At 44.9% G+C, this 22672-nt stretch overlaps 1 protein-coding gene across 1 annotated transcript in view; it reads right to left on the bottom strand.

Annotated features, from left to right (window-relative positions):
* Nucleotides 1–1087: 1087 nt before the first annotated feature.
* The window catches only part of PCGF6 (polycomb group ring finger 6), a 47482-nt gene continuing 25897 nt past the window's right edge, over nt 1088–22672 (bottom strand). Inside the window, exons 8-12 of the mRNA XM_075131094.1 lie at nt 21173–21271; nt 12738–12824; nt 10617–10694; nt 6705–6791; nt 1088–2729 (exon numbers count right to left, since the gene is read on the bottom strand). Coding sequence (XP_074987195.1) covers nt 2673–2729; nt 6705–6791; nt 10617–10694; nt 12738–12824; nt 21173–21271 — 408 coding nt within the window. The 3' untranslated portion in view covers nt 1088–2672. The remainder of the gene's footprint in view (nt 2730–6704; nt 6792–10616; nt 10695–12737; nt 12825–21172; nt 21272–22672) is intronic.

Genomic DNA, 22672 nt, shown 5'->3' with positions numbered 1-22672 from the left:
CAGTAGCAGCAGCAAAAATACACCCAAGCTGCATGGTTTAAAATAAATCCTCTTCCATGGTATGTTAACATGGTGGCTGCCACATAGTGATGGGTTTACCCCAAACTTTCTTCAAGGATATGGCAAAAACTGGGTGTAAATACAACAACCTGCCACGGATCCTCTGCTGTGGTTACTGCTCCATGTGCACAGTACCAACCAGACAGGTCAAATGGGATTAGCCAAATTGTGATCAAAGTGAATTTCTTTTGAAAGAGAGACCGACTTCTGTATCAGAAATGGTGGCAGGTTTCTTTGTGGGGAAGGCAGCTCTTAACGAGAACACTGATTTTGAGGCTATACAAGAATCAGCACTGTAGGCACAAATGTTCTATTATAAAGATGAACATTCTGGAATGACCATGATTTAAATGAGTCAAGGCTTTTATATGGCCATTCGTCTTTTAAAATAAGCGCTTCTGTAGGCATGTAACACAAGCTTGGACGAAGCAAGAGTTCGCAGCATAACACATGACTAAATTGTTAACAGTTATTTTTTTAAAATACTATATAAAGAAAAAAATTAAGTAAGTGGTAATGAAACAGGAAGCAGCCATATTGACGGCTTGATGATATGTATCAAGCCATGAAGATCAGAGCTGAAGCCAGAGACATGGCCATACTGCATCTGATAAGAAATGTATTACATAGATTAAATGGAGCAAGCACGGAGTCTGACAAGAAGTGCATTGCAACATGCATGCACACAGTGAAAAAAGCGCTTGTCCAAAAATGAAATCTCCTACAGCTTCCTGTGTCTGTGGCAACAGATTCTTGTCTTAAAAGGTTATCAGCCTCTGGTTTTTGATGGATTCCTCATTAAAAAGGCATCCCCCAGAGATTTTACAGTTTCAAAATTCATAACATATCAAAGTCCTCATTGATATCAGGCATTTTAAAATACCATTTTCTAATTTCCTCATTTAAACTTGTGGATTCCGATTACTACTAGACAGTTTTACTTAATCTCATTAATCTCACTGGCTACTATTTTAGGGTAAAGTGGAGAAGAGTAGTCTTGCAATAAATATTTCTTATAACATAAGAATTTCAAGTAGGCGAAAATAAAACTTTATTTAATTCTTACAAGATATAATCTCTTATCAACACAATGCACAAAGTGTTTACAAAATAATCCCTTTTTCTGCTCCATTTTCAGCACTACTTTTATACAAATCTTGAAAATACGTCAGAAATCTTGACTACAGTTTTTTTTTTTTGTTACAGTTTTAGAAGCATCACAAGAAGTGACTTTAGGTAAACAAGATTTTTCTTAAAGTGTCATCTTCATGGGCAAAACAAACATTGGTTTTAAAGACTTATGGGTCAGATTTTTGAAGGGTAGTTAGACACCTAACTCCTATTAAAATCAATGGGAGTTAGGAACTGAGCTACCTTGAAATCTGGCCTTTAAGTCCTAGTATGCAATGAAACCCTACTCATGCACACCTCTGTTTTTTATATCTGTGGAAGAAATCATTGAAGTCCCATAACAAACAGAACAGAATATTGAAATATTAAGTGATCATGAACTACAGTTATGTTAAAATGAAAAACTACCTAATAGTCTTTGTGCAGCTGTAGAAGCAGCGGTAGTAACAGATGTTCATTCCATTGCCCTGCACCCAGTAGCAGCCTCAAACATGGGCTCCCCCTTAATGCATTCAAAGGTCATTACAACATGGTACTTTGAAGAGAACGTGAGAGTCTCCATTTTTGCTGGGGTTGTAGGGAGAGGTGTTAAAAATGAAAGGCTTGATTCTGCTGCCAGGCAAGACAGCTAATTTACTTCAATGGGAGCAGGCTGAAAGTCTAATTATTTCACATATATGACAGATGGAGGGAAGGTGTCCTCTGTGCACAGAATAATCTATTGGTCCATCCATGCTGAGAGCCGTACCATGAGCTATATGGTTACACAGTAGTTAACATGGGTCTAGCTACTACCAGTTCTGGACCTAGTGCAGATGAAATGTGTTTCTTTGATGAGAAACAATGTCTTAATGCTGTTTCCAGTAGAACTAGGAAAGTCAATACTTAACCCATGTGAAGTTGATTACCTATTTTGGCCTAAAGACAAGCTGGAAAATCTCCCCCCGCCCACCATTTCTAAATCAAGTCAGCTGCTGTTGACATTCTTTTTAGGCAAATGATTATATTGCCTCCCCCCAAAAAAGGGACACCACCCACTGAAGATCATCCCTGAGAGCACCATTCCAGCCACATACTTCAGAAGTAGGTAGGGTCTTATGGAGATAAGAAATTAGGGACCTGCCCAAGATTAAGATTAGTGGAGGAGAAAGCAAATTAACCCTGTGAGATCCTGTGGATTTAAGAAGGATTTAAAAATAAAATTCAGCAACTCTGAGTGTTCTGCTTTCCCTGAGCTAGCTACAGTTTAAGGAGCGTCATCTGTAATATAGAGCTTTGCAGTGTTTACAACTGTACTTACAGAGGCTGCATTTTTTACACCAGCAAAGTCAAATGCTAAGTTATAAGTGTACAGCAGTTAGTGGTGGTTTCATTTATTTCCTGTGACAGGAAGCAAGGAAGGATGGCCTTCTTTGGTGAGACACAGCATTGAAGAAGCTTCGTGTTTTGGATCCTTTCACCTTCTGATAGTCTAGCAATCTTTAAGTTATTGTTAGCGGAGATACCACAAGGCCATAGTGCAGTACAAGCAAACCATCCTAGAGGGAAAAGGAAAACGTATCATTATGACAGTAACAAATCAGCTAACAGAGAGGAAGTTTTATAGCAAGAGACGGAGCCACTGTTTGCCAGAATCTTAGCTCCATCTGCCAAAGGTCCATTTCCTTCGGTCTCCTGAAGATCATATAAAGATATTTTTGTACCTCCCTATATCCCGACAATAAGCTTGAATTGTGAAAAGCCTAGGCAATGGAGTGCTACCCCCCTAAGTGGGGAAATCTAGCCAAAAGATTTAAAAATCTGTTTCTTCAATTACAAATTATTTTTATTTTATTTTAAAACCATCCTGAAGTTGTCCTGACGTGTAAATGGTGCCATTATACAAGCGAAATGGTCTCTGCTCAACCACCACCACCACCAAAATAACCGACTGAGAAGCAGCTGAAGAAACCCTGCCCTTTAACACAACCTACCAAAAGTGAGCAAGACACTGAAGTATTACATAGAAAACAGGGCAGTATGTCTAGGATGGTCTGAGCATGGGACTCGGAGCAGATCTTGAGTGCTAATCCTAGATCTGAAAAACTTTGTCTGTGGCCTTCAGCAAGTCATTTCACCCTTCTGCTCTAGTTTCCTCATGTCAAAGGTGATGATTACCTACCAGGTTGGAGTGTGTGTTAACGTTCACAAAACACACCGAAGATGAAGAGTGCTATAAGTATGTATTATTTTAATTCAATTTCTAGAAGTTGCCCATTCAAAGTTCTGGATAAGTCGATAACAATAAAAAAATAAAAATCTCACATTCTTCCCAAGTGCGGCTTGATATTTACTTTCCCATGTAAAATACTCCATACTCTAGAAGAGTGCTGTAGAAGTCTAACACTGAACACCCTCCTCTGCCCCAGATTGCAGCAATACATCTGCTAATGGCCCACTGATTCTGTTGCTATTTTGGATGTATACATTTCATTAACACTTTCACATACACGCGCGTGACATTTCACGCTGACGCTAGGCCTGCATATTGTTATCGCTCTCACACAAGCGAGCGAAAGCAGCTTTTCGAACACACTACATTAATATAGAATGAGACATGGCAGTTCAGTAGAGCAGCTCCGCAGTCTCTTCCTACAGGACCCCTGCAATGTATGATTGAAAAGGAGGCACATGTCTTTAGTGAAATTAACCACTGGACTGTAAACCATAATTGTTTATATCCCCAGACTATATATTTTGTACGATTCCATCTCAGCAATACATACTGCATGTCCCTCGACACAGGACTTGTGTCTGCGATAATCTACCAGGGATGTGGAAGGGACCATGAAGAAACAGTTTCCCCTCCCACGAAACCAGTTAACAGCTCCCACCCCTCAAAAAATTGCTTTTATGTTTTCTTCTTATATAAAAGCAGACTGCGGGACTTACTTGATCTTGAAGAGAAAACCAAACCAAAGCCACTTTACACTGTCTTTTTCACTTCCCTGGATACTTATCACAATCTTGTGTCAAAGAACATGCAGGAAAAAGGGGGGGTTAGCCATGGGGATGCTCACCATTCTGTGCTGGAGAGCTCTGGGAGGCTTTTTTGCTTCCCTTAGGCAGAATGCCTCTTACTACCGCTCCTGAGCCAGAGCAACTTTGCTTCTCCCCTTGCTCTGAGCTGTGCCTACTAGGCATGAGCTAGTCCTAGAAGCATTTATTTAGAAGTAATACCAAGTGCTCTGCTAAGGGCTTGTCTACACTTACATTTTATTGCGCTCTAACTTGCTGGCTCAGGGGCGTGAAAAATCACCCCCCAGGAGCGCCGCAAGTCTGAGTGCTTTAAAGCGCAAGCGTGGACAGGCTCCCAATGCTGGGAGTGGCACTCCCAGAGCTCTGAGCTAATCCCCTCATAGAGGTGGATCACCAGGAGCGCTGGGAGAGCTCTCTCCCAGCGCTAGCGTGCGACCACACTCGCACTTCAAAGCGCTGTTGCAGGAGCGTTCCGGCGACAGCGCTTTGAAGTTTCCAGTGTCACCAGGCCCTAAGTGTGCAACATGTTAAAGCTTGACTGAACTATAAGTGACAAAAGAATCTATTCTGTTACGAAATCATGGTCCACTGACACCCACCCGGAGCCTGCTCCCAGTAAGTTAATGGCAAAACTCCCGTAAAACTTCCCTGGTGCAAGATTGGGGCCTTCACTTCTGATGAGAGACACGTGAACATTCCGCCAACAGCACGGTCAGTTACAGGGTTTAAAAATTTCCACAGTTGGTACTTGAAAGATATCCTCAGTCCAGGGCTCACCCCTTTGAAACCGCTTCCTCTGGTGGCTGTTTAGCTGTTTGACTTATGCAGCATTAGACCTGTTTGGACAGGCTTTGATTAGCTTTTATGGTAGGAGACAGGGTTTTGATTGTTGTTGTCATGCTAGGGGTTCTACTATGTTCTGCTGTAACTGATTATGCTAATGAAAAGGTGCCAGAGGGGCAGATAAATTAACATGTGATCTTGATTAATTATGTGCTGAAGTAATAAACCAAGGGTTACACACCACCTGTGTGCGAGGCAGTGTACCAGCCTGTACCATCCTTTATTTAAACAGCAGTAATAATAAAACCTACCTCTTAGCACTTTTCATCAGTAGATCTCAATGTGCTTTACAAAGGATGTCAATATTGTTATTCCCATTTTACAGATGTAAGCCGGGTCTGAATGAATGCTTCCCTGAGAGCTAGCTCGGAGGGGGAGAGACTTGGGTTGTTTATGTAAATACAGTTTGCTCCTGCTCTGCTTAGATATCCAGCACCTAGAGCAGTGTCAAAATAATCAATTTTGGCAGGTGTTGGGTACAAATCACTTTAGTACTGAATGCAGAGGTAGTGAAATGCTGTTCTAAAAATGTTTTATTATTTTGAGAATACCGGGAAGCAGCACTGTGCGTAACCTGTCCAGGGGTGGTGAGTTATATGGGCCTGTGGTGCCCAGGCTCCAGCAATATTCAGGGCCCAGGGGTCTGGCTACATCAATATTTGGGGCTGGGTCTCTCCCCCGGCCCCACCTGCCGCCCCCACCAAGTGTCCCCCGGCCCCCACTTGCTGCCCCCGTGCGCCTCCCTGGGCCCTGGAGCGTCCCTGTCTCAAGCCAGTGGCTGCCCCCTGCAGCTCTGCTGGTTCCGGGCATCAACTGCCGTCGCAGGGTCCTAGTGCCCCCCATCCACAAGTGCCAGGGCAAGCTGACCCTGACCCTGCCCTTCCGCCTCGGACCCTTCCCTTTTCCGGAGGGACCCTCCATCAGCACAGGGGGGTCCCCCTACTTGCAGTCACTGCTTCTGCCCCAAGCTGGGCAAGAGGCAACCCCATCCCCCACCCCAGGAAGGCTACAGTGAGGGGCAGCAGCAGGGGAAGAGGTGTACACGTGATGGCAGCCCCCCACCCCTGCACCCACCACAGGGGAGGCGAGGGGGCTTCCTGGACCTGAGAAGGGCCCTAGGAACACATGCAGTGACAGTGGTGCGAAGTGAGTGGGCTGCTGGGGGAAAGAGGAGGGTCCCTCTCCCGGAGCTTGCTGCTGCCGGCGGGGAGAGGGCTGGGGTGAGTCCTCCTCTCTGGCCCCAGCCCCAGGGCAGCGTGCCTGCACCCCAAATTCCTCATCTCCTGCCCCACCCCAGAGCCCACACCCCCAGCCAGAGCCCTCACCCCCACCCCAACCCTCTGCCCTAGCCCTGAGCCCCTCCCACACTCCAAACCCCTCATCCCCCCTCGAGCCCTAACCCTCTGCCCCAGCCCTGAGCCCCCTCCTGCATCATGAACCCCTCATCGCTGCCCCAAACCACAGCCCTCACCCCTGCACCCCAAGCCTCTGCCTGAGCCCCTCCCACACTTCAAACCCCTCATCATCAGCCCCACCCCAGAGCCCTCACATATTTACATTATTTTAAAAAATATATATCGGCTTACAAGGCAGGTGGGGGATGGGGGGGCAGAACTTGGACCTGAGTGGGCACCATCAAAAATTATACAAACCTGCCGCCCTTGAACCTGTCCCAAATGCAGGGGGGTCACCTTCCGCTGAAAGCACACCGTTAAGCCAGGGGCTCGAATGCCAGAGCTCTGTGAAAGTAAGAGGGGCGGGGATAGGAATCCCCAGCTAGGAGGCTGCACACCCTCATCAAGAGTCCTCCCTAGATGGGTTTAACCTGTTCCTCACCACTGTTTGAAGAATAGAGATAAATAGGTATCAGGAGCCTCTCTGTTAAATGCCCAATCAGAGCTGAAATCAGTGGTGGTAGGACTGTGTTTCTTCCCTGCCTCCTAAGAGACAAAAATCGCTGAGAGCCAAAATCACTTGAGCTGGGGCAGTGTCTCTGCCCAGCCTGCAAAGAGCTGACAATCACTAGGAGACTGATGTGCAGAGGTCAGAGCAGAGAGGCAGGTGGCAGCAGAAGGCAACTGACAGTCAGCTGGTGAACAAGTGGGTGGTGCGGCAGAGAGGTGTGTTGAGCAGCCAGCAGAGCGGCTGACAGAGAGACGCAGTGAGCAGGCAGCCAGCAGGGCGGCTGGCGGAGAGCTCAGATGAGCGGCCAGCAGGGCGGCTGTTAGAGAGACGCAGTGAGCAGGTGGCCAGCAGGGCGGTGGCGGAGAGCTCAGATGAGCGGCCAGCAGGGCGGCTGGCGGAGAGCTCAGATGAGCGGCCAGCAGGGCGGCTGTTAGAGAGACGCAGTGAGCAGGTGGCCAGCAGGGCGGCTGGCGGAGAGCTCAGATGAGCGGCCAGCAGGGCGGCTGGCGGAGAGCTCAGATGAGCGGCCAGCAGGGCGGCTGTTAGAGAGACGCAGTGAGCAGGTGGCCAGCAGGGCGGTGGCGGAGAGCTCAGATGAGCGGCCAGCAGGGCGGCTGGCGGAGAGCTCAGATGAGCGGCCAGCAGGGCGGCTGTTAGAGAGACGCAGTGAGCAGGTGGCCAGCAGGGCGGTGGCGGAGAGCTCAGATGAGCGGCCAGCAGGGCGGCTGGCGGAGAGCTCAGATGAGCGGCCAGCAGGGCGGCTGTTAGAGAGACGCAGTGAGCAGGTGGCCAGCAGGGCGGTGGCGGAGAGCTCAGATGAGCGGCCAGCAGGGCGGTTGGGGGAGAGGCATGGCGAGAGTGGTGAGCAGGCGGCTGGTGGAAGCAATGAGCAGGAGCGGCCAGCAGGACAGCTGGCAGAGAGGGGCAGCGAGCAAGTGCCTGTGCAATGGTGCAAGTAAGGTAGCTCTTTGCCCCACCCAAGGGGGAGGTGAACTCTGCGGATGCGTCTCTGAACTCTGGGTCTGCACTGATCAAGGACAGCAACTGCGAGTGGGGTGCAGAGAAGGGTTGGGCACGTGAAAGGGACTTTTGGGTTGCTGGACTTATGAACCTGAGGGGAAAAGCACACTGCCCAACCTACTTGGGGGTGGGTTTTTTACTCATGGTTTATGTTTATGAACTCTGTTTGCCGTGTTTTCCCATTAACACCCCGTTACTTCCCTCCTTTTATTCAAAGTTTCTTTTCTACATTCGGACTCTGTGCTTGCGAGTGGGGAAGTATTGCTTCTCAGAGATGCCCAGGTGTGGTGTGTAAATTTCCCAGTTTATTGGGTTGGGGCTCGAGCAACTTCTGTGTTGTATCAATGGAAAGGAACCCCTAGATATTGTACTCAGCCCTGGTTGCTGTTGGCTCCACCTGGCAGAAGGGTTACACACTGTGATACAGCATGGCCAGAGGGCAGCAGTGTTAGGATATAGATATTCAGGCCTGTCTGCAAAGGCCTGTACTTTAAGAATTTAGGAGGAGAGTGTTAGAAGGGAGCCTTATTCCCTGTAGAGGGAAGAAAGTTTGCTATAAATTAATTAAAGCACCTGAAGCCAGTCACAGGATAAAACCCCCCTGCTTCAATCGGATAAGAGGAGGAGTTGAAGCAGAGTGGATTGGTGCTGGAGCAGAGAGCAGTTTGGAGGGAAGCAGAGGAGAGTTTGGAGAAGTGCTGTGGTGGGCTAAGACAACCAAGACCCTAGGTAAAGGGACACCTGGTTTGTGCAGAGGGAGGGCAGGAAGCCCCACAAGCTGAAGGGCAGGAGAGGGAAGTAGCTCAGGGGAAGGAACCGCTAGTTCTAGTGGTTTACCGCTATCCCTAGGGCCCCTGGGTTGGGCCCCAGAGTAGAGGGCGGGCCTGGGTCCCTCCCTCTCCACTCCCCTCCTCTAGGGCACGAGTGGGGCAGTTAATACGCCAGTTCAGGGGCAAGGAACGGTGCTCTGAACCCCGACTCAAGAAGAGAAAGCGTGAGACCCAACGTAGTAGGGCTGGCAATTTGCCACAACAGATATTATGGTATTTTACAGTAGTAGTACAAAATACCCCCACACTAGTGGTACTGTTTGGGGAGAATATTACTGTATTTTTTGTTTTAAGGACTAGTGCTTGCTCCATGTAATGGATGCTACCAAGAACATAAGAATAGCCGTACTGGGTCAGGCCAATGGTACATATAGCCCAGTATCCTGTCTTCAATGGTGGTCGGTGCCAGACGCTTCAGATGGAATTAACAGAACATGGCACTTTATCAAGTGATCCATCCCCTGTTGGCCAGTCCCAGATTCTGGCAGTCAGAGTTTAGGGACACGCAGAGCATGGGGTGCTTGCATCCCTGGCTATCTTGGCTAAAAGCCATCGATAAATTACATTCACGTTCTATTAATCTGCCAAAGAAGCAACATGTTAGTCTGAAACCCAGCTGTCCACTTTCAAGTTTTACAAGGTGTGTAACTGGTTTGTTAAAAGCAATCTAAATATATTTTCTTATTATTAATACATTTTCCTACTAGGTTACACTTGATATTCCAAAATGCAGCATTCCAAGATTGTTGGGAAACTGACTATTCAGTTACTGAAAGCAATGAAAAGCCTGGTGTCTTGCATTTGTAGGAGTTATCAAGTTTATAATGAGAATGATCCCAGTCACTAGCACAAGCTGTTGCATGAAGAGAAAAAGCAAACAAACAGAGTCTTGAGCACTTATTGCAGCTATTGAAAAGGAAAGTGCAACCACCAAAAAAGGATTTACTATTACTGCAACTATAACTGAGGGGATAGGAGTAGCCAGGGGAGAGAAAAAAAAATCAAGCCTGGAGTTGTTTTATGCTACGTTGCTAGAATTAGCTATGTTGGAGAAACTTTTAGTGAGGGCACTGCAACGAAGGCTTTTGGCGATGACAAGATTATGAGGAATTTTGAAATTGCGTAACTGTCTCAGATGGTAGCAAGATTAGCTGCAGACATGAATGAATGTGCACATGAAAAATATGATTCAGAAGTGCAGCTATTTGTTTTCTAGCCCTAGAAGAGAGCAGTGATAAAACTGAATTAAGTTGTGAACTGCTCCTAGTCATTCAGAAGACTACACATTACACAGGGAGCTACTGAAGATATTCTCTTTGCACAGAACTATCACAGGTGTGGTCGTTTATGACAAAATGAATATGGTGGTTTTGATAAACATTTCTGGATCATAATGGATGGAGCTAGGGGCATTGGTGGCTTCAAGGGTGGATTGGTGGGACTCTTAGGAGAGGATGGTACATCTCCTAAAACTCTGTATAAAAATCATCCACAATCCTTGCATGGAAAGTCCCTGAAATATGACCATGAAAGGAAAGCAGCGGTGAAAGTTACTAATCAAGTTGTGGTGGCAGCCAATCTCTTGCATGTAAAATTTCAGGCCTTTTTGGGAAAAAACAGATGTCTAATTTGCTTAGCCAGCAAAGTGGAAATTTGCTTAGCCAGCAAAGTTTGGAATAGAGAAGTGCTAGAAAATGTTTTGCAAGGTACGATGGTGTTAAAAAAGGGAAATCCAGTTGTTTCTGAAAAAGTGATGCTACAGAGCTTAAAGAGGGGCTGCCAGATTGCAGGGTATGCCTGTGAACTGACTTTGTTGACAGATCTTTCCAATCGGCTCAAAAAGGAAGCAGCAGAACCTGTCTGAATTGTTTGGTCATCTTCATGGATCTGCAACAAAATAAAGCTATACTTAGAATGCAAAATCTGGTGTTGATCTCCAAATGAAGTGCCTAAGAAACCTCAAGACTTCTTTCTTTTCTCATCCACCAATGTTGCAGGGTTTTCTAGAAGACTTCCTCAATTAATGTATTGATTTTGCAGTCACAGGATGCATCTCTAGTCAACAATCCTCCTGGAGTAGTGACTGGACCATCCATGGCTATTAGCAAAGATAGTCAGGGATGCAACCCTATGATCTGGGTGTCCCTAGGCCTCTGACTGCCAGATGCTGGGACTGAATGACAGAGGATGGATCACTTGACAATTGCCCTGTTCTGTTCATTCCCTTTGAAACATCTGGCATTGGCCACTGTCAGAAAACAGGATACTGGGCTAGATGGACCACTGGTTTGACCCAGCATGGCGATTCTTAAGGACATCATGCAGCAACATATCAACCAGGCAGATCCATACATGACAAAAAATGAAACCAATGCAATTTCCCTGAAAGTCCCCTCTCAAGAATGTTTTCTAAAGATTAAAAACTTTGGCTTAAGGAGGAGGTTTTCCAGGAAACTGGGCTAGGTAACACTTTGAGCGTTTTCTCTGAATTCTTCTCTCAGGGGCCACAGGAAGACGGCTGGGATTCGTTCTGCTCGTGGCAGAAATTGGGGTGCAGCCCACAAACCCAACAGATCTTGGGGATCTGTTGGGGGTCCAGGGCTATCCATACGGATATCCAGTGCCTTTGCACTAACCATTGGTCTCCTGCAGTTCCCTGATTCTCTGGGAGAGGAGCTGCATTGCCAGAGCCTCCTCAGAACTAGCACCCACCCCTAGACTTCCATTTTAAAGGGGGTTCCCCAACATACAAGAGATTTCCCAGGAAAGTTAAACTTATATGTGTGATTGCTCAGAATTAAACTTGCTGCTGGACACTTAACTTTTGCATTTCTTGCCTTATTTTTATTTTTGCTAGACAAGTGTAATATTTCTTCAACAGAGTTTTCTACAGGAGATGTGTATTCAATTCAGAGTAGACCTTCAACACCCTTTTCAGAATTTTGGGTTTAGATTAAGGCACAGTTTACAACAGAATGCAATTGTGCACCAATATCCTGCACTACATTGGATACACGATATTTCACTGCTGCATCTCTAAAACTATTTGTTATTACACACCGATCACTTAGTGCAAATACTTAGAAATATTTCCAAAGCACAAAAGAGCTTTTTTCTTGGTACAGTACACACAATAAGATGTGGTGGGTAGGCTAGCATCAACAGGGTAAGAAATGGGTCCCCAGCTCTGCCTCTGAAGACTGTGTCACTCTGAATACTGTGTCAAACTCAGCTCTATAAATCTGTGACCTTAGAGATTCCTACTAATCCTATAAAACACCCTGCGCCCCTTGACGCTGAATGGTGGCCATTGCCAGTTAGACTAATTGTGCTGCATATATGGGACTTTGTAACAAGCCAGCGGCAGTATAGTCAGTAAGTTATCAACAAGACAGCTGGCTGTATATTTTCTCTCCCCCCTTAGGAGCTGTAGCATACGTATCAGGCACACTGCTGGCATTTATTACACTTCATCTTTTGCTATGGGGTTTTATATGCAAATTGTCTCCCCCATGCAATCACAAGGCTAGTCGTGTTTGGGCTGCTTCTGTCTTTTGATACTTTGCCAAGTTACAGATTCCCAGGGGTGAGGGTGAGGAATGAAATACTAATGGAGAACGGTTTGGTTTAATTCATTGTGGTTATTGCACAAAAAGGAAACAAAGCTCATAACCAGAACTCTGTGAACCATCAAAAACTCAAAACACATGGCATCCAGCTCAGTTATAAGTACAATAAACAAAGCTGTACTGGCTAATGTATCTTGTCTAAACTCAACCTGACGGGATCTCATAACAGCATGAAGTAGTGATTTCTCAATGAGCAGAATACCAATGGGCGAAAGCGTTTCTAGCAGACACTGCTGTTTAGTTAAACAGAGCACCCTTTCAGAACTCATATTTTACAACACAGGCTAGCCACCACCCTTACCTGCATAGCACTGTCTCCTATAGCTCGGCGGATTTCCCTCAGCGTCTGGTAGTGTTCTAGCAGGTGATCACCACATATTATGTCCACCTGTGAACAAATATAACAGAGTCAAAAGGGCATTCTCTCTCTTGCCTAGGGAAGACTATCTGTGTTTTTAGAACTTACTCATCAATGTTGTATCAGAGCACCTGAGACTCAGTACTTACATTAACGAAGTGAATCTAGTGCTGGCGAGAGCTGTTCAATTAACAGCCCTGGAGAAGAACGTCCTTTCAGCTTTTGTTCATCAAATAGACCTGGCATGAGCAGCAGCAAGACAAGTCTCCTTATACTGCCCTGACAACTGGCCTCAATTCTAACCTCCAGGGGCCACTTCTAGAAGGTAGTTTAATGGGATTGCATCCCATTCACTACTTGACTCCCCTGGGGAAAACGGCATGAAAGGGGCTTTTTACTGGCAGCCGTGATACGGACTTACTGGGAACTCCACCGATAGCCATAACTCATTTCACATAGGCCACTGGTACTAAAAACAAGGGGCCAGTAACATTTCATTCCCAGAATCCTCCAACAGCTCCAGAAAAGTAAGCCCTCTGGGGCAAGAACTGTCTTTTTGTTCTACATTTGTACAGCACCTAGCACAACGAGGTTCTGGTCCACGACTGGGCTCCTATGTGCTATGGTAACACAAATAATAAAGGAGTCAATTCTCCGTGCCACAGGCAGCAGAGGAAATACTATACCCCACCCCCACCTAACATGGACAAAACGTGTTAACGTTTCTGCTTCCTAGGACAGTGTTCCTTTTTGCAAGAAACGGTTTGAAGCAAACAGGACGTGTGAGGGGTAGTTCACGGCATGCTGCTCTCAGCAAGCACATTACACAACCTACTCCAAAAATGATCAATTCTTTAGTAATGCAAGTGAATGAAGGGCACACTCAGCAATTCCAGGCAGCAACCTCTACTGCAGCAGAGCTAAGCCCGTGACATTGTCAGCGTCAGGGTGTTCACTTCTTTTAAGCAACTTTCCAAAAAGCAGCCACTTGGAAAATACCATGTATGGGGGGTGGCCGAGGAAGAGGGTCTTTTAAACTGAGTCATTTTGAACAGCTTGCCTTATTTTCACAATTCAATTGAATTTATTTTTTCACAAAACGACTACATATTTATCAGGTGATACAAGGGCATACTTTAAACTGGGACATTAACATTTCAGGTAAAAGGAACAAGGACACGACATTCCCCCACAGGCAGCAAGTTTTAGACATAGGAAAGAGTGGGGGAACCTCCCCTATAAAGTAGCTGCCTGGATTTCATAGCTTGGTTAATTGACAAAGGCTGGGCAAAGAGAGATGTTCTGTAGCTTTCTCAGTGTGAGCTTAGTCACATCAATGATCTCAGAGGGTACTGTAATATCATTATATCTGCTCTTGTACGCACATATAGCTCCTGCAGCAGGACAAAACTAAGCTGTTTTTGTGCTTTAACTATGTAACTGATCTGGATTTTTGTTTCATACTTGCTGGGTTATTTTTCTTTTTAAGTCCGCATCAGTGATCAAAGATCAAGAACTAGACCAAAGACAAAGAATTGTGCCCCTCTCTAAAGGGCTGAGCATGGCTCTGGGATCCAGGAACTCATGAGTTTTGGGCCCTGCATGCCCCAGGTCCAATAGCAAATGGATGGCCTTAACCTCTTTAGGTGCCACCATTCCCTCATCTCTAAAACTGGGATAATTACAAATACTTTGGTCAACTCACAAGGGGTTGAGAGTTTTAAGTAGAGGTTGTAAAGTACTTTGAACTTGTAAACCACTAAATATTACTTCTGCTTTTAATGCCTAGAAGGAACCCAGTGGGCAAAAATTAGTCTGGACATTAAAATAATCTTGATAAATTATTGATTCTGATACTAATCTAGGATTTTTTTTTAAATTACCCACATCTCATTGAGACATTAAAGAGATCAAACACAGACTCCAAATAATCACTTATTTTTCTATTTATAGTCTGTTTCTGCACAATTATTCCTCCTCCTTTCCCAAATTAACTACTGAATAGCATACTATTAGTCCAGAAGAGAGGCAAACCTATTCTTTGCCATTTTTTCTTGTGACGTGCACTGGTAACTGCTCTTGGATTACTGCCCTAAATTCTAACTCTCTTTTTTAAACTGGGTAAGGCATTGAGAGCCCAATCCTGCTCTCACTAAAGTCAATGGGAATCTTGCCATGGCTTTCAATAGAAGCAGATCAAGACCTAAAGCAGGACTAGCTGCATCTTCATAGAATCATAGAATATCAGGGTTGGAAGGGACCTCAGGAGGTCATCTAGTCCAACGCCCTGCTCAAAGCAGGACCAATCCCCAACTAAATCTTAACTGGGGTGGAGGGGAGAAACCCACATAAGTAGATAGTTGAAAATGTTGGCCTTTATATAATAGAAAAATACAACAATTCGTTCCCTTAAAGGACATAAATTGACATGATGGTAATTCTTGGCAATTTTAAAATAACTGAAAATGTCCATTTGTTTGGAAATACCACACCATCTGGGAACACCCTGATGTTGACCCTGCTGCTGCAGATTCAGATGATAATCACTGATGAATCAGTGGCTTTTAATTAATTATTGCAAAGCAGTTTTCACATACACCTCCTTGGAGTGCTCTGAATACCAAATGCCTAATTCCACCATTTCAGCATGAGGCCCCAAAGTTCTCCCTGCTAATTGTTGCCCTAGTATTCATTCCACTTGTGCAAGAATAAAAGGTACAGAAGTGCAGAATGGAAAAAAGCCAACAATTTATTCCCAAAATCTTGTTCCATAAGCATGTGCAGTATAGGTGCAAATCTACTGTAACCTGGTGTCCCACAGAAGTCTTTGTGCCATAAGGAAATTAATATATTATAGATGAAAAAAAGAGCTACCATTAACACAAGTGCTATAAATCTGCTTCAGACTTGACTAACTGGTAAAACTGGAGCCAATTAGTACTAAGCTACTGAGAAAGCAGTGACTTTAATTAGTTTGACCTTTTGATGAAAAGGAAAGATTGAGGTGTTACTGCTGAATAACCTTAATAATCACTCACGCTAAAGCAGAGTTAACAAAAGCAGCCTATTATACCATTTATTTTCATTAGATGGCATATTTGTTGCATGCAAAAGCTACTTTTTCGAAAGTCACAATGACTGACAAATACAAACTAATGCCTATTGTTTAAGATGAAGACAAATAATTCGAGAGATTATTATACAACGCCCCAAAATTGATGTTGTCATACCAGGGATGAATTTGGTCCAATTAGTGTTAGAACTCAACTGAGTGGTTCTGTGTAAGTACAGTTATCCAGGAGATAAGATGAAAGCAAAATAAAAAGCACCAGAGGTTTAGCTTTTGATGTGTGGATGGCTAGGAGGTGTGGATTTGATTGCAAGATCAGGGCAATAGTGATATGTGGATTTGATTATTCAAATAGTTGACTAAAAGCCTTCCATTTCCTTTCAACCGTTGTCGTTATGATCTTACTATGCACCTGATAAAACCATCTCTGGGACTAAGGCTGGCATAATTACAGAGAGACTGCATCAGCAGATACACCGTATGTGCACAGACTTCCAATTACTCCCCAAAGGGACCTATGTACATGCATGCTTTCAGAAAAACATATCTGATTATGGAACATTTCTACCCCATAAACCACATCTGCACACTCAAAGCAGCTGAGCTGCTGGTTTCCTCTTTGATATCAGGGGATTTGTTCCATCACCTTTGTCAAGAATGGATAACGCTGCCATTGGATGATCCCACTGGAAATAGCATATAACAGTAACTACTTGTAAAATAACGAGGGGCTCAGGTTCCCACTTCATTGTTAGGAAAAGCAAAATTACACACACCTATATTTGATACCAAGACAATTTACCTTAGATAAATACCTAAGATAACTCAATGCTTTACATATTCAGCCTAATCTAAAAACAAAGTCTCTGAATAGTAGTATGGTTGGAATTGCTAGTATACATTAAAGCCTCTGAGAAAATTATTCAAACTTCCGTGGAAAAACAAGCTCCAATTAGATAAAGCTGAATATTCAAGAGGCACCTTGTAATTAGAAATGTATGTGTGCTGACAGACAAAACTAGCCATTTCCCAAGGCACTAAGGGCAAAACAAAGCATCAATAAAAGTCAAACGGGCTGAGGGATAAAAATAAAGTCTTAACCTTTCAGATGATTAGGGAATTTGAACTAAAATCCATAAGCAAACTTAAATACAAAAGATCAGCAAATAATCTGAAATCCTCCCTCAGAGACTCTAGGTGGGATTTTTTACTCAAAATTGCTCTTTAGATTTCTGTCTGTTTCTTCACATGTCCTAAAAAGGTGCTTTATCATTTGAACAATTCCATTAACCTCAAGTCCCCCCAGTCAGATAGGATGTCATTGGATGAAGGTCAAAGATAGCAAATAATCTGCCAATGCACAAATATGGTCAAACAGCCTCAAGGTTAGTCAGCTATTTGGGAGATTGGAAATGGAATACAGAACCTTTCACCTCTTGGTTGTTGGTTCAAAGATGACCCAGGTGGGTAATATCCAAAAGTACTTACCATCTGATAACCATTTAGAAGCTTACTTGAGAGGAGTTGCACATTAGGTACTGAATTTGGTCACAACATTCACCATAACTGAATGTTTGTTTTAATTTCATTCACTCGTCAGAGTCCCTTGCAGCCCTCCTGATTTCTTTTTCATTTCACCTTTCATTTCACCTACCATAGTTTGTGCTTGTTTCTGTTGGCTTCATGTGGGCTGCATTTCCATTTTCTAAAGGATACGTGTTTGACTCAAACAACTGCTTGAGCCTTACCATTTAACTATATTGGCTTCCCTTTTTGTTTAGGGGTATAGCCATTTTCAGTGGCTGTACTATAGAATGCTTTGTAACGTCCATGCTGAGTTAAGGATTTTTTATTTCCTCACTTCTGATTTGAAGGTCTTTGATTGTCTTCCTCATTGTTTATTTTTATTATTAATTCCCCCTTTCTAAAGTCTAGTATGACAGTTGGCTGCATAAAACATTAAGTCTCTGGTTTCCTTACAGGAGAACAGAATGCACGCATCCCTCTTGCTCCTGATCCAGGATGGGGAAGTTGTTTACTCAGCTGCATTACTAAAGGTGGATGACCAAGGATAGAATCTAGTTTCACAGAGTATCTTTCACACTTAGGCACACATGCACACACAATTTTAGCACTGTCTGAGAATGGGTCACAAAATCAGCTCCCTGTAATGCCATGCTTCAAATGATGTTGAACTCTGTTGTCCTGTCCGTGTGAACAGGGCCAACCCAGTTCAACTCATATTTCAAGAGAGTTTGGCCATTCTAACTCATTTCAGACCATTATAATGAGTGCTGAGCACACTTCATTAGAAATAAGCGTTCATCTCTACTGACCCACCACAGTTGAAGTGGAAAGCTGTGTTTGATACCTGTTCTCAGACAACGAGGTGACACAACCCTAGATATCCCAAAGCAATCAGTTAATGCTAGAGCAGCAGGCATACAGACAAACAAACAAGTGTTAGGCACTCAAATAGCTCACACAGCTATCAGACTCTGTGGCACGCCATACAAAGATATTTTTTGTCAGCCCTTTCAAGTGCTTTAGTTATTGCACAGTGGCTGTAGGAGTCCCGTTGATAAACAGTTAGCTAACACTCCATACAGAAATCAGTGTATTCACTAGGGAAATTCAACTAACTCTGGGGCATCTATTTTACAATGGATAACAGAGTTAGAACACAGTTTGGGAGACAGGAAGTGGAAAAATAACATATTAAACTCTACAAGAAGAATTTTAGATTGGCAGAATTAGAAGCAAGTCTGTAAAATGGCATCGGCCTGATTTTCAAAGTTGAGCACCTGCATCTTCCATTGGAGTTGTGGGTGCCCAGAACTTCAGAATATTAGGATCCAAATATGATGCCCTTTTTTTCTTTTCTTTTTTTTTTTTTTTAAAAAAGCACCATCCGTGTCTGAATTGAATGTTGGCTTCTCTCTAACTTCACATCTAAGAAAAATGTTATTTACTTAGGTTTCCCAACAGCACTATCTACAATGGGAAGCTACATACATTCTTACTGAGAGGAAACCAGTAAATGTAACTAGGTTGTTTCTACGGGATGAATAATTTATATCCAATTTGCACTGTCACCATGGGACAGCAAGAAGCATGAATAAAGACTCAATGCTGGAAAAAACAAACAGTCACGCTTTATTGCCTTAAAAAAGGGAAAAAATAAGTGTATGAGACAAACAAACAGAACTCAAAGACCATAACTTTATTTCTGCTATTTGCCTATTCTCATCAGCAGCAGCTGGATTTTCCAGTTACCTGTCAGCAGCTGGATGGATCATTTATGCATTATGTAACTCCCGCGGCCTTCTCAGCTGAACAGTAGTTGGAATCATTTCTTAAAAGTTGCATGGGGTTTTAGCTGTATGAGTCTCATTGATTTCAATGAAAACCGGGCGTTTAAATCCCTGTGCACAACATTTGAGTGTTCCTCTATTTTACACACGCACACACACCTTTTTATTCCACCCCACCCCTCCAAAATCACCATCTTCCCCCACCACCCTCTAATCTTTTTGAACCTCCTTCAACATTCAGTTCAGCCTTATTGTGTTCACCTAAATCCAACTCCTGCCTATATTTCTGCACTCATATCCTCCCACGCTCCCTTCTACTTCCCTCTGTGCCTTTTGTTTGCAATGCCATTGGGCTTTTATTGAACGTACTCCACCTGCTGTCAAGCCCCATGTACAATTAAAGTGATATACAGGGAATATTATCAGAAAATTTAAAAAAAGCTGCAACTGAGTGGGGACAGTTAAATCTTGCATGATCCCCTGGTACACACACTGAATCTCAGCTTTTAGGAGTTTGCTTACTGGATTAGATGAATACTATGGCTCTGCCTCTGGCCTCTAAGGGTGTGTCTACATCAGCGGTCTCCAAACTTTTTACACCCAAGATCACTTTTTGAATGTAAGGGCAACCAGGATATACCCTGCCCCTTCCCTGAGGCCCCGCCTCTTCCCCAAAGCCCCGCCCCACTCACTCCATGCCCCCCTCTCTCCATCACTTGCTCTCCCCCACCCTCACTCACTTTCACTGGGCTGGGGCAGGGGTTTGGGAGGGGGTGTGGGCTCTGGGCTGGGGCTGAGGGGTTCGCAGCATGGGAGGAGGCTCTGGGCTGAGCCTGGGGCAGGGGGTTGGGATGCAGGAGGGGGTGAGGGGTGCAAGCTCTGAGAGGGTATTTGGGTGCAGGAGGGGGCTCCGGGCTGGGTGTTGGGGTACAGGAGGGAGTACTGGCTTTGGGAGGGGGGTCAGGGCTGCGGCAGGGGATTAGGGTGCAGGGGGGGTACGGGGTGCTGGCTCTGAGAGGGGGCTCAGGGCTGGGGCAGGGGGTTGGGATGCAGAAGGGGGTATGGGGTGTTGCTGGCTCTGGGAGGGGGCTGAGGGCTGGGGCAGGGCTTGGGATGCAGGAGGATTTTTGGATGCAGGAGTGGGTATGGGATGCTAGCTCTGGGAGGGGGTCAGGGCTGGGGTGCAGACTCCTGCCAGGCGACACTTACCTCAGTTGGCACCACAGCGAAGCTAAGGCAGGCTCCCTGCCTGCTGGGGCCCCACATCACTCCCGGAAGGGGCCTACATGCCCCTGCAGTCCCTGGAGGGCTGGGAGCGGGGACACATGGCTCTGTGAGCTGCCCCTGTCTGCAGGCACCACCCCCAAAACTCCCATTGGCCACAGTTCCCCGTCCCGGCCAATGGGAGCTGTGGGGGTGGTGCTTGCAGGCAGGAACAGTGCAGGTGACCCCTGCCCTCCCGCCCCCACCCTGGCTGTGCTGGCCGCTTCTGGGAGCAGCATGGGGCCACGAAAGGCAGGGAGCCTGCCTTAGCAGCAGGCAGCCCTGCTGTACAGCCGTGGCCGGAGATCACAATCGACTGGGAGAGTCCCCAGGTTTGGTGACCACTGATCTACACTGTATCTGACAGCAAGCCTCTCAGCCTGGGTTGACAGATTTGCATTAGTTGGGCTTGCACTAGCATGCTAACAAACAGCTCTATTGACATTGCTTTGATGTTGCGCAGGCTTGACAGCCCAAGCTCCGAGCCGCAACATCTACAAAGCTATTTTAGCATGCTAGCGAGAGCCCTGCTAACAAAAGAATGTCGACCCAGGCTGGGAGGCTCACTTCCAGATGCAGTGTAGACATACCCTACGTGCCAGCCTTGTTTGCTGGACACGTACTGCAATGATCAGGGTGAACCAGCAGCCATGGAATACATCACTCACTTGAAATATTAAGAAAAAAAGTCTTGACCCTAAGGTGGGCTGAATGCCTCTCTTGTAACCTACCTGACAAGCTGGGTCAAGATCCATTTTTCTTCGCAGGAATTTTTCCACGTGTCCGATGGTTGCTTCTCCTGAAACTCGCACAAACTTCTTTTCCAATGGCTGCAGAAAGAGCAGACGGTAAGCAACTTAAAAATGCTGAGTGCTCCCACCCATGGTTCTCTACAGAGGATTCCTCCAGCCCAAGCCTAACCCCTGCTCAAAGGGCCCACACACTACAGCTGAAGATAGCTGAATTAGACTCAGACCTTAAGGCCAGAAGAGACAGTCATGATCACGTAGTCTGACCTCCTGCACATCGCAGGCCACAGAACCTCACCCATCCACTCCATTAACAAACCCCTAACCTCTGACTGAGTTCCTCTCTGTCCTGTTTCTAGATCACTTTGGGATGAAAGGCACTATATACAAAATAATAAACAGGAGCAGGATTGGACCCTGGGAATCTATCTAAATCTATGGCAAAAACCTGCACTGACGTCAACAAGAGCAGGACGGAGTTCCAAGTTTGCGTGCCAATTTTAACTACCAGGCAGCACAGATGCTGTACATAATTTACTACAGCACAGACATTAAATTGCTCTAATGCAGTATGGTAAATACCTCTTTTCATCTGTGAGCAAAGGAGTTGCCTGCCACAGGCACAGACAGAAGTTTTATAAAATGGGGGTCAGGCCTATGAGCTCAGGCCACACTTCAGAGCTACACTAAGAAAATAAAACCCTCTGGTATTTCCCAGCTCGCACAGCGTAATTTTCTTTTTTTTTTTAGCCTCTTGTAAGTGACGTTTCAGTTCTGCTGGGGCTAGATTAGCACTATCCGAATCCCAGAATCATTTTCAACTCAATGTGTCTAGACTGGATGGGACGCTTTTACTGTCATTTCCAAGTATTTCCATGGTGAGGACTGTAACATGACGTTTATTATGCCATTCTTGAAGATATTTTTTTAAAAGGATTTTTTTCACAGATAAAATGCTAAACAGCTGCCTGATGATTTGGGTGGATACAAAGAAGAGGCACAAAGACAGAACAGGCTGCAGCACTCAACGTGATAGATGGAGTTCCCTTTGTCCCAATTAATTGGATTTTTTACATTAAATTATGGACGGCTGTGATTTACTAGCCAAGCCATATTGCAAATACAAAGAGTACAATGAACACGAAAGGCCAAACTACTCTGATTTAAGTCACAGACACAAATATTTATTCCACCTATAATAATATAGCTATCATGTTCAAACAACAATGCACAGAAGTCAGAAACAGAGTCAGAACTACTTTGCTGACCCTACTGTAGCTTTGTGTACAGCACGAATCAGAGCATTGTTTATAGAACACACAAAGCACATTAAAAAAAAAAGTCCCCTGCCCAGTGGATCTCACAATCTAATTCAGATACACAGGAGAATTATGCAGAAGGAAGGAGATAAGGGGACAATGCTGATAGGGAATCCAGGTAGAGAGGTTTCACAAGAAACGGGTCTGAACGAGGGATTTGAAC

This window comes from Caretta caretta, chromosome 7 (assembly GCF_965140235.1).
Source record: "Caretta caretta isolate rCarCar2 chromosome 7, rCarCar1.hap1, whole genome shotgun sequence".
Taxonomy (NCBI): domain Eukaryota; kingdom Metazoa; phylum Chordata; order Testudines; family Cheloniidae; genus Caretta; species Caretta caretta.
The sequence above is the reverse complement of the archived record's forward strand: the minus strand, read 5'-3'. Positions and strand labels throughout refer to the sequence as shown.